Source organism: Mauremys reevesii, linkage group 6, assembly GCF_016161935.1.
Source record: "Mauremys reevesii isolate NIE-2019 linkage group 6, ASM1616193v1, whole genome shotgun sequence".
Lineage (NCBI taxonomy): Eukaryota > Metazoa > Chordata > Testudines > Geoemydidae > Mauremys > Mauremys reevesii.
Genome location: NC_052628.1, coordinates 118,585,761 through 118,597,892, shown reverse-complemented (window position 1 = coordinate 118,597,892; position 12,132 = coordinate 118,585,761). Strand labels below are relative to the sequence as shown.

The following is a 12,132-nucleotide window of genomic DNA, read 5'->3' as shown; positions in this document are numbered from 1 at the left end:
CATGGGGTGGACGCACCACGCCTGAGTGGTCTTGCAGCCATATGGGCCAGATTGCAATATTTGGAAGGGAAGGAAGCCGCTGCTGCAGGGTTAACTAACTTTATTCAAATTTAAGATTACCATGAACACTGACAGCTGTCCCAAAATCATAGCCTTACTAACAGGCACTAAACAGTAACAAGGTACTTTCATATTACAGTTTAATTTTTAACTAATCCTAACCTGAGACTGAAGAACACTGCACTGTCGGAAACATGAAAAGCAGTACAGGGGGCAATCTTCATGACTTTCAGAGAAGGTGGTGCATGGCAACAGAGCTCCACTTAGCAAAGTGATATCCCCCCCCAAAAAAAGATATCTTAGTGGTTTGTCACCAAACCCCACACCACATTAGGCAACTTATCAGGGTCCCCATCCCAAATCAGTAGGGCTTACCAAATTCACAGCCATGAAAAATGCATCATAGACCATGAAATCTGGTCTTGTGTGCTTTTACCCTATACTATACAGATTTCACAGGGGAGACCAGCATTTCTCAAATTGGGGGTCCTGGCCCAAAACGGACTTGCAGGAGGGTTCACAGGGTTATTGGGGGGGGGGGAGGGAAGAGTGCAGCATTGCCACCCTTATTTCTGCACTGCCTTCAGAGCTGGGTGGCGAGAGAGTGGTAGCTGTTGGCCAGGTGCCCAGCTCTGAAGCCAGCGCCCTGCCAGCAGCAGTGCAGAAGTAAGGGTGGCAATATCATACCATGCCATCCTTACTTCTGCACTACTGCTGACGGCAGCTCTGCCTTCAGAGCTGGGCTCCCAGCCAGCAGCTGCCGCTCTCCAGCTGCCCAGCTCTGAAGGCAGCATTGCTGCTGGGTAAGAGTAGCAGTACCACAAAGACACACCCCCACAATGACCTTGCAACCCCCCCCCCTCCTTTTTGGGTCAGGACCCCTAAAATTACAACACCTTGAAATTTCAGATTTAAATAGCTGAAATCATGAAATTTACAATGTATAAAATCCTATGACCGTGAAATTGACCAAAATGGACTGTGAATTTGGTAGGGCCCTTAACAAATGAGCCTTCGGCTCCACATATTCCTGCATGAAGTTATTAATGCTCACCGGGGACTGGCAAAGCTTACCGAGGTTCATGGCGCTGGGCCCTATATGACCCTCCTAAGGTTTGCCAGGGAGTTGGCTGTGGGTCAGAAGAGGTACAGTGTCTCCTCATGCAGTCCTGAGCAGGTGTATAGGAAGGGGAACCCTCCCCGAAATTCTCCCACAAAGCCCTCTTGCAACAACCAAACTTTAGGAATGCAGGAGAGGGTAACTATCCATCATCTCACTGGGCTTTGCACAGGAGAACTGAGGAATAGACAACCCCTCCCTTGTTGCTTCCTTTTGCCTCCCCAGGCCTGTCTCCGGAACTTGCAGCAAGTCAAAGCAAGCTCAGCAGCTCCTGACAGTCTATTCAATGTATTAATAACCTTAAAATTAGACTAATCAACTAGCATCTCTTGCTTACACAAAGACTGGAAGTGTGGAGATCCTTTGCTTGGGACACTCTTGGCCACATGATAAAAGTATAGTTACAGACTGCTCCATGGACTCCCACTTTGCCCAGTAAAAAGCACTAAATCCCCACCCAGAAGGGGTAGACGTGGGTAAGGTGTTTAACCATCTCCTACTAGCATCCTTCCAACCCTTCATAGGGTACGTCTACACTACGGGACTATTCCGAATTTGCATAAACCGGTTTTGTAAAACAGATTGTATAAAATCGAGTGCGTGCGGCCACACTAAACACATTAAATCGGTGGTGTGCGTCCACGGTCCGAGGCTAGCATCGACTTCTGGAGCATTGCACTGTGGGTAGCTATTCCGTAGCTATCCCATAGTTCCCGCAGCCTCCCCCGCCCCTTGGAATTTCCAGGTTGAGATCCCAGTGTCTGATGGGGCAAAAATCATTGTCGCGGGTGGTTCTGGGTAAATGTCGTCAGTCACTCCTTCCTCTGGGAAAGCAACGGCAGACAAGCATTTCGCGCCTTTTTTCCCTGGATTGCCCTGGCAGATGCCATAGCATGGCAACCATGGAGCCTGTTTTGCCTTTTGTGACTGTCACCGTATGTGTACTAGATGCCGCTGACAGAGGCGATTCAGCAGCGCTACACAGCACCATACTTTTGCTTTTGCATGACAGCAGAGATGGTTACCAGCCATACTGCACCATCTACCAATCCATAAATTGGTAAAAAGATGATCATGGCTACCAGTCGTTTTGCACCATTTGCTGCTGTCATAAGTGCCCCTGGCTGCTCTTAGCCAGGGGCGCAAAAGCCAAAATTGGGAATGACTCCCTGAGTCAATTCCTCCTTTTTGGTATCTAAAAATAGAATCAGTCCTGCCTAGAATATGGGCAAGTGTACTAGAGAACCACTGTATCAGAGAGCACAGAGAGCACTGTGTCAGATCCTGCAGAAATTATGAGCTGTATGCTATTCACAGGGGGTGCTCCTGCAACAACCCCACCTGTTGATTCCGTTCTTCCCCCAGCCTTCCTGGGCTACTGTAGCATTGTCCCCCCACTTGTGTGATGAAGTAATAAAGAATGCAGGAATAAGACACACTGACTTGTTAGTGAGAAATGAGTGGAAGGCAGCCTCCAGCTGCTATGATAGTCCAGACAGGACAGTAAGGCGTGTGGAGGAGAGGAGCCCAGCATCCCTCTGCTAGTCCAGGGGCAATTGAATCTTTTTTTTACACATGAAGGGTGGGGGCTGACAGAGCTCAGCCCCCTGTTGCTATGATGAGGACGGTTATCAGCCATACTGCACCATCTACCAGGAAAAATTAGGGCCAGGCGCCCTTGATCGACCTGACGGATGCTAGTCAGCATGGTTACCAGCCCTTTTGCACTGCCCCATGTGCCAATAGGCTGATGATGAGGACGGGTACCAGTCGTTTTGCACCATCAGCCACCCATGGCGGGGGGGAGCAAGGATGTTGGTGTTGAGTGCTGCAGCATCGCGCCTATCTGCAGCATTCAGTAAAGATAGGGTGACATGTAAAAGAGTCAAGAGAGGATTGTTTTCCCTTTCACTTCTGGGGGTGGGGGGGGGGGCGTAAATTGCCGAGCTATGCCCTGACCCACCGCAGACACTGTGTTTGACCCTAGAAGCATTTGGAGCTCAGCCAAGAATGCAAATGCTTTTCAGAGAGACTGCAGGAACTGTGGGATAGCTTGAGTCCTCCAGTCCATGAGCGTCCATTTGATTCCTTGGCTTTCCGTTACGCTTGTCACGCAGCAGTGCGCTGAGTCCCTGCTATGGCGTCTGTCTGGAGATTTTTTAAAAATGTTTTTTAATTAGTCTTCTGTAACGGAGCGCTGATAGAACAGATTTGCCTGCCCTTACAGCGATCACGTCCGCATGGTCCATGCGGGAGCTCTTTCTTTATTTTGATTTTTAACTGCATCGCCACACATGCTGATCGGAGCTCCACGCTGGGCAAACAGGAAATATTCAAAAGTTTGCGGGGCTTTTCCTGTCTACCTGGCCACTGCATCCGAGTTCAGATTGCTGTCCAGAGCGGTCAGTGGTGCACTGTGGGATACCGCCCGGAGGCCAATACCGTCGATCTGCGGCCACACTAACCCTAATCCGATATGGTCATACCGATATTAGCGCTACTCCTCTCGTTAGGGAGGAGTATAGAAACTGGTTTAAAGAGCCCTTTATACCGATATAAAGGGCCTCTTAGTGTGGACGGGTGTGGTGTTAAATCGGTTTAATGCTCCTAAAACCGGTTTAAACGCGTAGTGTAGACCAGGCCATAGCTTGGGAAAACACAAATGGGACTTGCAGTGTGCCACAAGGTGGATTAATGAGAGCAGCTTCAGACAGGGAGCGAGTGTCCCAAACCTAAAGGAGCCTTCAGAGAATGCTTTGCCAGCGGCCCTGTATCTGGGTGGCATCCTCACTGAGAGGTCAACTTTCAGGAAAGTAGGTCCCAGGCCATTTGTGTCTTTACAGGTAAAAGCCAACACCTTCAATTGTAGCCAGTACTTGGGGCATGGGAAGCCAGTGTAGATTTAAAAGCACGGTTTCCTATGCTTTTTGGTGGGGTGGGGGGAATTCCATAACAGATGAGTTAGTTTATTCTACATGTTTTTTACATGATGAGTGGTTTAAGCTGTAGCCCCATGTAGAGCATTAAATGTTGCATTAAATTTATTCTGGAGTGGACGAAGGTGCAGTTAACAACTACAATCACCTGGCCATACGAAAGGTAAAAAACTGACCTACTTTACTAGTAGATGACAGTCCAGACAGATTGATAAAATGCACACCTGCCCCACAAATGACAACTGAACACCCTCAGTGGAGGTGGTATCTCTGTCATTTTTTCTGTTTTTTCCCGACCAACATCACAACTCCAACTTCTATGGATTTTGCCTCAGCCATCTGGCTCTCATCCAAACAGCAGACTAGGCAGTCAATTGCTTTGCCTAGGTCAGGGGCTATGGAGCTGGTCCTATGACAGATATTTTGGTCCTGATCTTGAGTATAAAAAGATGTCACTACGTTTTCTTCCTTCCTTTCTGTTTTTGCTACAAAGCAGCAAAAAATCATCATCTGTATTAAATATATTTTAAGGTGTTAGATAAAGTTGTAGATTTAAATTACTTTGCATTTTTATAGAGTAATTTTCTCAGCCACAGATCTCACATACCAGTTTTGAGGCACATTTTTTAATTCACTTCAGGATAGAAGACAATCACAATTATAACTGCCACTGATCCTTAATGAGATTTTCTTGAAAAACAAACGCCACTCCTTCCCTATACATAAAGGCACTTGGTGCAACTTTATACATTCTACTAAAAAACACAGAAAAACAGTGCCTTGCTTCCATCGATTGATCAAAGTATGGATATAAAGATTATTCGTCCCTCATAGCACATAATGAAAATAAAGCTAAATGGCAACCTAAAACTAAAAAAACCTGGCTGATTTCAAAGTAAAAGTTGCCTGAAAGATATTCTACCTGTTCATCACTTCTGTGATAGTCATTATCTTCTTCCTGTTTTTCTTCTGATGTTTCTTTGTTTGAACTCTCATCAGCTTTAGTTTCACCTTAAATGAGAAGGGAAAGCATTATTAACATCTTGTAATTTCATGTTAAACTGTAGGTAATCTCAATCGATAGTAACAAAAATCAAATCAAGAGAAAGCAAATGGGGTTTTATAAGTTTTTGAATGCATTAGACTGGAGGTGAGCTCATTTTATAAAAATTGAAAAGGAGCTTAATCATCTTTGGTATTTGGTATTTTCTGAATGCATACTTAGCTAGATGTAGATGCACGGGCAGTGCACCTATGTTTCAAGGGCCCTAATCCAAAACCCACTGAAGACAATGGACAGACAGACAGACACTGGGCTTTAAATCAGGACATAAATGCAAAGCTAAGTAAGAACGCATTTGTTGCTTTGAAGAAAAGACGGTTACTCACCTGTAGTAACTGTTGTTCTTCGAGATGTGTTGCTCCTATCCATTCCAGATAGGTGTGCGCGCCGCGCGTGCACGGCATCTCGGAACTTTTTTACCCTAGCAACACCGGCGGGCCGGCTGGCGCCCCCTGGAGTGGCGCCGCTATGGCGCTAAATATATACCCCAGCCGGCCCATCCGCTCCTCAGTTCCTTCTTGCCGGCTACTCCGACAGTGGGGAAGGAGGGCGGGTCTGGAATGGATTGGAGCAACACATCTCGAAGAACAACAGTTACTACAGGTGAGTAACCGTCTTTTCTTCTTCGAGTGATTGCTCCAATGCATTCCAGTTAGGTGATTCCCAAGCCTTACCTAGGCGGTGGGGTCGGAGGTAGATGTCGCAGAATGCAAACTGCTAAGCCAAAGGCTGCATCAGCTCTGGACTGCTGGACCAAAGAGGCACTGGTCCGTCCGGATAGAGGACCAGGTAGTAGCATGACACATCCCCTGGAAGGGTATGTGAGCCAGGAAGGCAGCAGAGAAGCCTGAGCCCTGGCGGAATGTGCAGTTAGGTGGCGCTATGGAACATGGGCCAAAACACCGGAGGTGCGTATGCACATCATTGAAGATGAAATCCTCTAGGAGGAGACAGGTATGCCCTTCGTCCGGTATGGCGGTACGATGAAGGTTTTGGCGGCGTTACAAGCGGGCTCTGCCTGCTAGATATAGATTGCAGACATTGATGGTGCCGCGGCAGACATCGGTGCCGGGCGATCCGACGGAGCATCGCGCTCGGCTGCGGAGCAGGCGGCTTGGACGCATCGTCAGAGCGAGCTCAACCACGGTCCGTACCGGGGAGCTTTCCAGCACCGGACTTGACGGCCCTTGCCTGGCCGGAGCGAACGGTGTGGATACTGCCGGTGCCGCGGCAGACACCGGTGCCGGGCGATCCGACTGAACATCGCGCTCGACTGCGGAGCAGGCGGCTCGGACGCAGCTTCCGGGCGAGCTCGACCACGGTCTGTACCGGGGAGCTTTCCAGCACCGGACTCAACGGCACTTGCCTGGCCGGAGCGAAAGGTGCGGATATCGTCGGTGCCGCGGCAGACATCGGTGCCGGGCGATCCGACGGAGCATGGCGCTCGGCTGCGGAGCAGGCGGCTCGGACGCAGCGTCAGAGCGAGCTCGACCACGGTCCGTACCGGGGAGCTTTCCAGCACCGGACTCGACGGCTCTTGCCTGGCCGGAGTGAAAGGTGCGGATATTGTCGGTGCCGCGGCAGACATCGGTGCCGGACGCTCCGACTGAGCGTAGCGCCCGGCTGCGGAGCAAGCGGCTCGGACGCAGCTTCCGGGTGAGCTCGACCACGGTGCATACCGGGGAGCTTTCCAGCACCGGACTCAACGGCTCTTGCCTGGCCGGAGTAACTCTTTATCCTCCAGGAGGGAGGTCCATGCCGAGGGTACGTCGGAGTCAGCGACGGTGGTGCCAGGAGGCCTTGTCGGTACCGGCGGTCCGGTGCCAAGGGAGCGCGCCGTGAAAGCGAACTAGCGGTCGGCGCCGAGAGCGGAGGAGCAAGAGCTGCCTCCCTCAGGAGCTGTTCAAAACGAAAGCCCCGCTCCCCTTTGTTCACGGATTAAGGACCTCACAAACGCGGCACTTATCTGTGAGGTAAGATCCCTCGAGGCACTTAGGAGAAGATCTCTTGTCGGCAGCGGCTTGTGGCCGGCCGAGCAGTAGAAAAACCCTGTGGACCGGGCACCGGACCCGGCCCCGGGAGAGGGGAAGGGGATAAACCCCAACCCCTGTAAAATAAATACACTATACTATACTACAAACAAACAGATTTAACTACCACTATAAACAGAACGAGAAATCTACGAGTAGCTAGGGAAGTGGAGGTCAGCTAAGCTGTGCTCCACTGTTCCAACTGGCCGTCACGGGCGGGAAGAAGGAACTGAGAAGCGGACGGGCCGGCTGGGGTATATATTTAGCGCCATAGCGGCGCCACTCCAGGGGGCGCCAGCCGGCCCGCCGGTGTTGCTAGAGTAAAAAAGTTCCGAGATGCCGTGCACGCGCGGCGCGCACACCTAACTGGAATGCATTGGAGCAATCACTCGAAGAAGAACTTACAAGCTCTCGACAGTCACCATGTCCAAAAACATTTTTCCTCCATAAAAAAAAAGATATTATCAATGCACCATTACTGTCCCAAGATTGTATTCAAAAGTCAGGAATTTCAAAAACTGCAGGTTGCCAAAGAAATGTCAACTCTGCCAAGTATTATATACACAGTAATTTCTATTCCTCTTCCTCTCATAAGGAAGCCTTATGGTATTACATTTACTAGTAAAATATAATTCCAGCCCTAACTGCTCAGTTCCTAGCATTAGAGTGAGATATCCCTAGCTTTATGCATTGATGTGCTCTTCACTCAAATTTTAAGTAAACTCTGAATAACTGTTGTGTGATACTTTTTTTTTGGTCACTAAAAACGATATTTAATGGGAAATTTGGGGGGGGGGTTGAATTATGCATGCACAATCAATCTCTACTGATTGAAACAAAATTATGGCCCAAATCCCTGGATATAGCAAGAGAGGAAAGCACAGCTCAGGAATGTGACCTTTGCTCTCTACCAAATCTTGGGCTTGCTACTTTAAGCGTCTGTCAACAGTCCCACAGGTCCACGGTGGCAACTGGGTATCAGCAGACCATAACCCACACCATGCCCAACTTTGCTAGCAGCCAGTATCACGGTAGCATAGGAGCTCCTACACGAGCACTACTCCAAAAGATCCCCCATGCTGGGGTGGTCTTCCTATGGCCAGTTAAGATGGTTTAAGAGTAGGGGTGGTGTGATGCAAAGCGGCTTCACCACACCACAGGAGGTGAGCGTATAGTACTCCTGAGGGAGTTCTGCACCAAAAAATTAAAAATTCTGCAAGTTTTATTTGTTAAGGAATAAATGTGGAGGTTCCAGCATGGCATTGGGGAGCACACTGGCTGCACGGAGGTGGGAGATCACCCTACAGCCTCCCTCCCCTGTCCCAGGACACTGAGTTAGCAGTGAGGCTGCATCCAACCTGACACAGTGCAAGGGCTGGGCCTACCCCAGAAACACTCCAGGGCCCTGCCACTCCATGCCAAATGCACCAGGTGTGGGCAGGCAGGAACCAAGTGGAGAGGGGCTCAGTGTGTGGGACAATCTGAGTGCAGACAGCTCAGTGAGGAGTCCAGGTGCAGAGGGAATCTGGATGCACAGAGGCTTGTTCTGGGGTTTCTGGGTGTGAGGGGGCTTGTTGGGGTGGTGCAGGTGCAGCAGGTGGTTTGGGTGCAGAGGTGGGGGTCTGGAGACAGGGGGTCTCCAGATGTAGGGGCTGAGGTTCAGCAGGATAGGGTTCAGGTATGGAGAGCTGTGGGGGGGGGGGAGGGGGGTCTGGGTGTATGGGGTGAGGCTTGACAGGAAGGGTCTGAGTATGGGGGGTCCAGATGCAGGAGGTTGGGCAGACAGGGGAGCAGCTCCCCATACAGTGACCCCTTCCCCGCAGCGGAGGCGTGATGAGGGCAGGAAGCAAGGGAGGATGCTGAACTTCCTGCAGCCAGGGAGGTTTCTGGGGGTGGATCTAGCAGCTGATCCCAGGGCAGGGTAGGAGCCACCATGATGATTTGCCTCTCCACCAGCTGCTCCAGGTACATGAAACTATGTGCCTGAGCTGCTAGGGAGGGGTGCGTGACCACTCTTGCAACTTCCCTTTGCTTCCCCATCAGAAAGTCATTTTTCTGCGGGGAAGCAAAGAAATCTGTGGGGGACATGAATTCTGTGTGTGCATAGGGCACAGAATTTCTCCAGGAGTAGAACAGCTTAACACTATTAGATGTTTAATGCACTCACATTCACAATGTACAATACTCCATAAAACAATTTCTATAATTATGATTGGTGTTTAGAATAACCGTATCAGCATAATGGCATTTTTCTAAAGAAAGCAAACGAAAATAAATTACCATTCCGATGCGAATCTAAATGTTGCTTAGCAGAGCATGTCTCCCCTTTGATGTCCCCTGGTACTTCCATGCCTAGTTTATGATAGAATTCTCTCTGCTTTCTCATTTCCGCTGTTTAAAAATGTAAACAGTTTCATTAATAAGTGCCAATGTAACATCTATAAAATTGTTTCAAACACCTCCCACTTCCTCGTAGAAGACACTTCCCAGCAAGAAGAGTGTGAACACCGCTATCCCTTCACTTTTGGCTGCCTCTCTGCTCTTCCTAATTACAGCTTTACCAAGCTACACCACATATCTTGTCATTCAGCTGTAGAATAACCAACTCATCTTCTGAGGCTGCTATTACATCATTTCTGTGATTTCAGATCATATGGAATTTAAAGCTACTCCATATTTTTCCATGTATCCTTCTACAAATCTCTCAGTTGAAGTACATGATACATGCCAGTTCAGTTACACATGTAAGAGATTCTGAATTTCCTTTTTTCTCCCTACTTCTAATTTTTAGCCTGGAAGAATTTCATTTATATATAGTCTCTTTACTTAAGCTTGCATATTTAAAAGTGAGAGAATGTCCTCTTGACTTGACAACTTAGTTTCAATGAAAATTTTCCACCTAAACATAAGAAAGGCAGTAAAACACTATTGGAAAAAAATGAGAATGACCCAGTAGTTAGTATAGAATATTCCTTCAGCTCAAGACACTCATTATTGTCAAAATATTACTGTTATGAGAAGCAGCACACAAATTAGAAGTTACCTGTTAGCAAAGGCCTAAAGTATGCACTCTAACAAAAGGAAGAAAATTATGCTGAAACTAAACACTTTCTCTGCATTAAATGCTTCACTTTTGACAACATAGGAAAGCAGCAACCAAATGATTGAATAAATGTAGAATTTAAAACAAAATGCGCATACAAAATATAATGCCAACACAAAAAGGTTTCCTTTAAGGTGTTATGCAACATTATACAACGTTTTAATTTTCCTGAAACATCTTCAAATTTTCATTACTGGAACATTTTCCAGTACTGGGTGTTAGCATTACTTTTGTTGAAAATTAACAGAAAGCACATATTAGAAGGGAAAAGTAAAATCAGTGCTAGAATTTGAATAAGTGCCGAAATGCTTCCACTATATATTTTTCACCACTATCTTTGTCTAAAAGCAGCAGACAGGTGAAAAACCTATGCTATCCCTTAAACATGCACTGTAGCTCTTTGTAAATCTAACTTTTACAGCTAAAATAAGACATACCAAGACTTACCTTCTTGAAGGCCTGGCACAAGTTTGTAAACAATATCTTGCATTGTTCTGTCATGACTGGCAAAAAGAACAAAACAATTAGAATTTGAAAACTTCCTATTTTTTAATCAATCATCTCTATTCTAAATGTCATCTCACTTAAAGAGAAAGACTCCAAGATTAAATAAATTATGCAACCAGGAATATAGACTTTTAAACACCACAGTAGATAATATTCAGATTTATAAATGGCACTTGAACATCAGAAAGATGTCATATGAGAAAATGATTTTAGCGGACAAGAGGGAGCTAGATGAGAAAGTATCAGAGGGGCAGCCGTGCTAGTCTGGATCTGTAAAAGCAGCAAAGAGCCCTGTGGCACCTTATAGACTAACAGATGTTTTGGAGTATGAGCTTTTGTGGTTGAATACCCACTTCGTTGGATGCATGACGAAGATGAGAAAGGAAGCCTGATAAAGCCCCAACAGTTGAGGTAGGAGGTAACAAAGTGACCCATGTGATGTGGAGGATGACATACTAGAATGTTAACAGGCTGTTTGAATTTTCTGAAGTCCACCCTTAACGGAACACAGAAGAACATGAATGATCCGTCTAGAGCAGAATGTGGAATTGTGCCCAACTGCATCAAGGTACACATGTTGGTAATGCACATTTTACTATACCTTGATAGAATTTTGACCTAAAGAAGGCAATTTTTAGCTCAAGATGAGGAAAAATACACTTTAACACAGCCTTCCTATTCAGCACAGTATCAGTCAAAGGATATTACTGAAGGTTTGCAATGGTAAAAACATCTTTATGAATAACTGTACATTTCTCATACATGTGGAACAATACTTAAATCAAATTTTCATTAGTTATAGTGCACTGCACCAGAGAATCTGGTCCCAGCTGTTTCTGATGCTATGCAGCTTGACTATCTAAATTGCAGGGTCTCTACAGAGTCTAGAAGATTTTGTTTTCCTCCATACACAGCTGTTTCATGAAGTTACATACCACATTCTTTGCTGGTGGTAAATAGGTGAAACGATAACAACTTCAACAGAGATTTACACATTTCCACTAGCAATGAATTTGCCCATATGGGATTAGACCAACACTTCTATATAAATAGATAGAGATAGACCATTTTGTTATGAGACTGCACAGAGACACTAGGAGACATTAACATCCCCAGGTACTTCAAGCCTGCATCTGGGGATGTCTGGAGGAACTATCCATAATATGCTCCTTTTCTAACGAACAGCTAGAGAAAAGCATGCATAGGAAAAGCATATAAATCAAGAAATCGGAGTTCAGCCCATACATTCGGCTGTTTATAAGCAGAGGCAGTAAATTGCTCTTAATCCAACCACTTCCATTCAAATTTAAGAA

At 46.9% G+C, this 12,132-nt stretch overlaps 1 protein-coding gene across 6 annotated transcripts in view; it reads right to left on the bottom strand.

Annotated features, from left to right (window-relative positions):
- Window positions 1-12,132, bottom strand: part of PCGF3 (polycomb group ring finger 3) — a 107,876-nt gene that overhangs the window by 16,012 nt on the left and 79,732 nt on the right. For all 6 annotated transcript variants that reach the window (XM_039544370.1, XM_039544369.1, XM_039544373.1 and 3 more), the window contains 3 exons: window positions 10,760-10,815; window positions 9,490-9,600; window positions 5,039-5,127 (listed from right to left, as the gene is read on the bottom strand). In XM_039544370.1, the coding sequence (XP_039400304.1) occupies window positions 5,039-5,127; window positions 9,490-9,600; window positions 10,760-10,815 (256 nt within the window). The remainder of the gene's footprint in view (window positions 1-5,038; window positions 5,128-9,489; window positions 9,601-10,759; window positions 10,816-12,132) is intronic.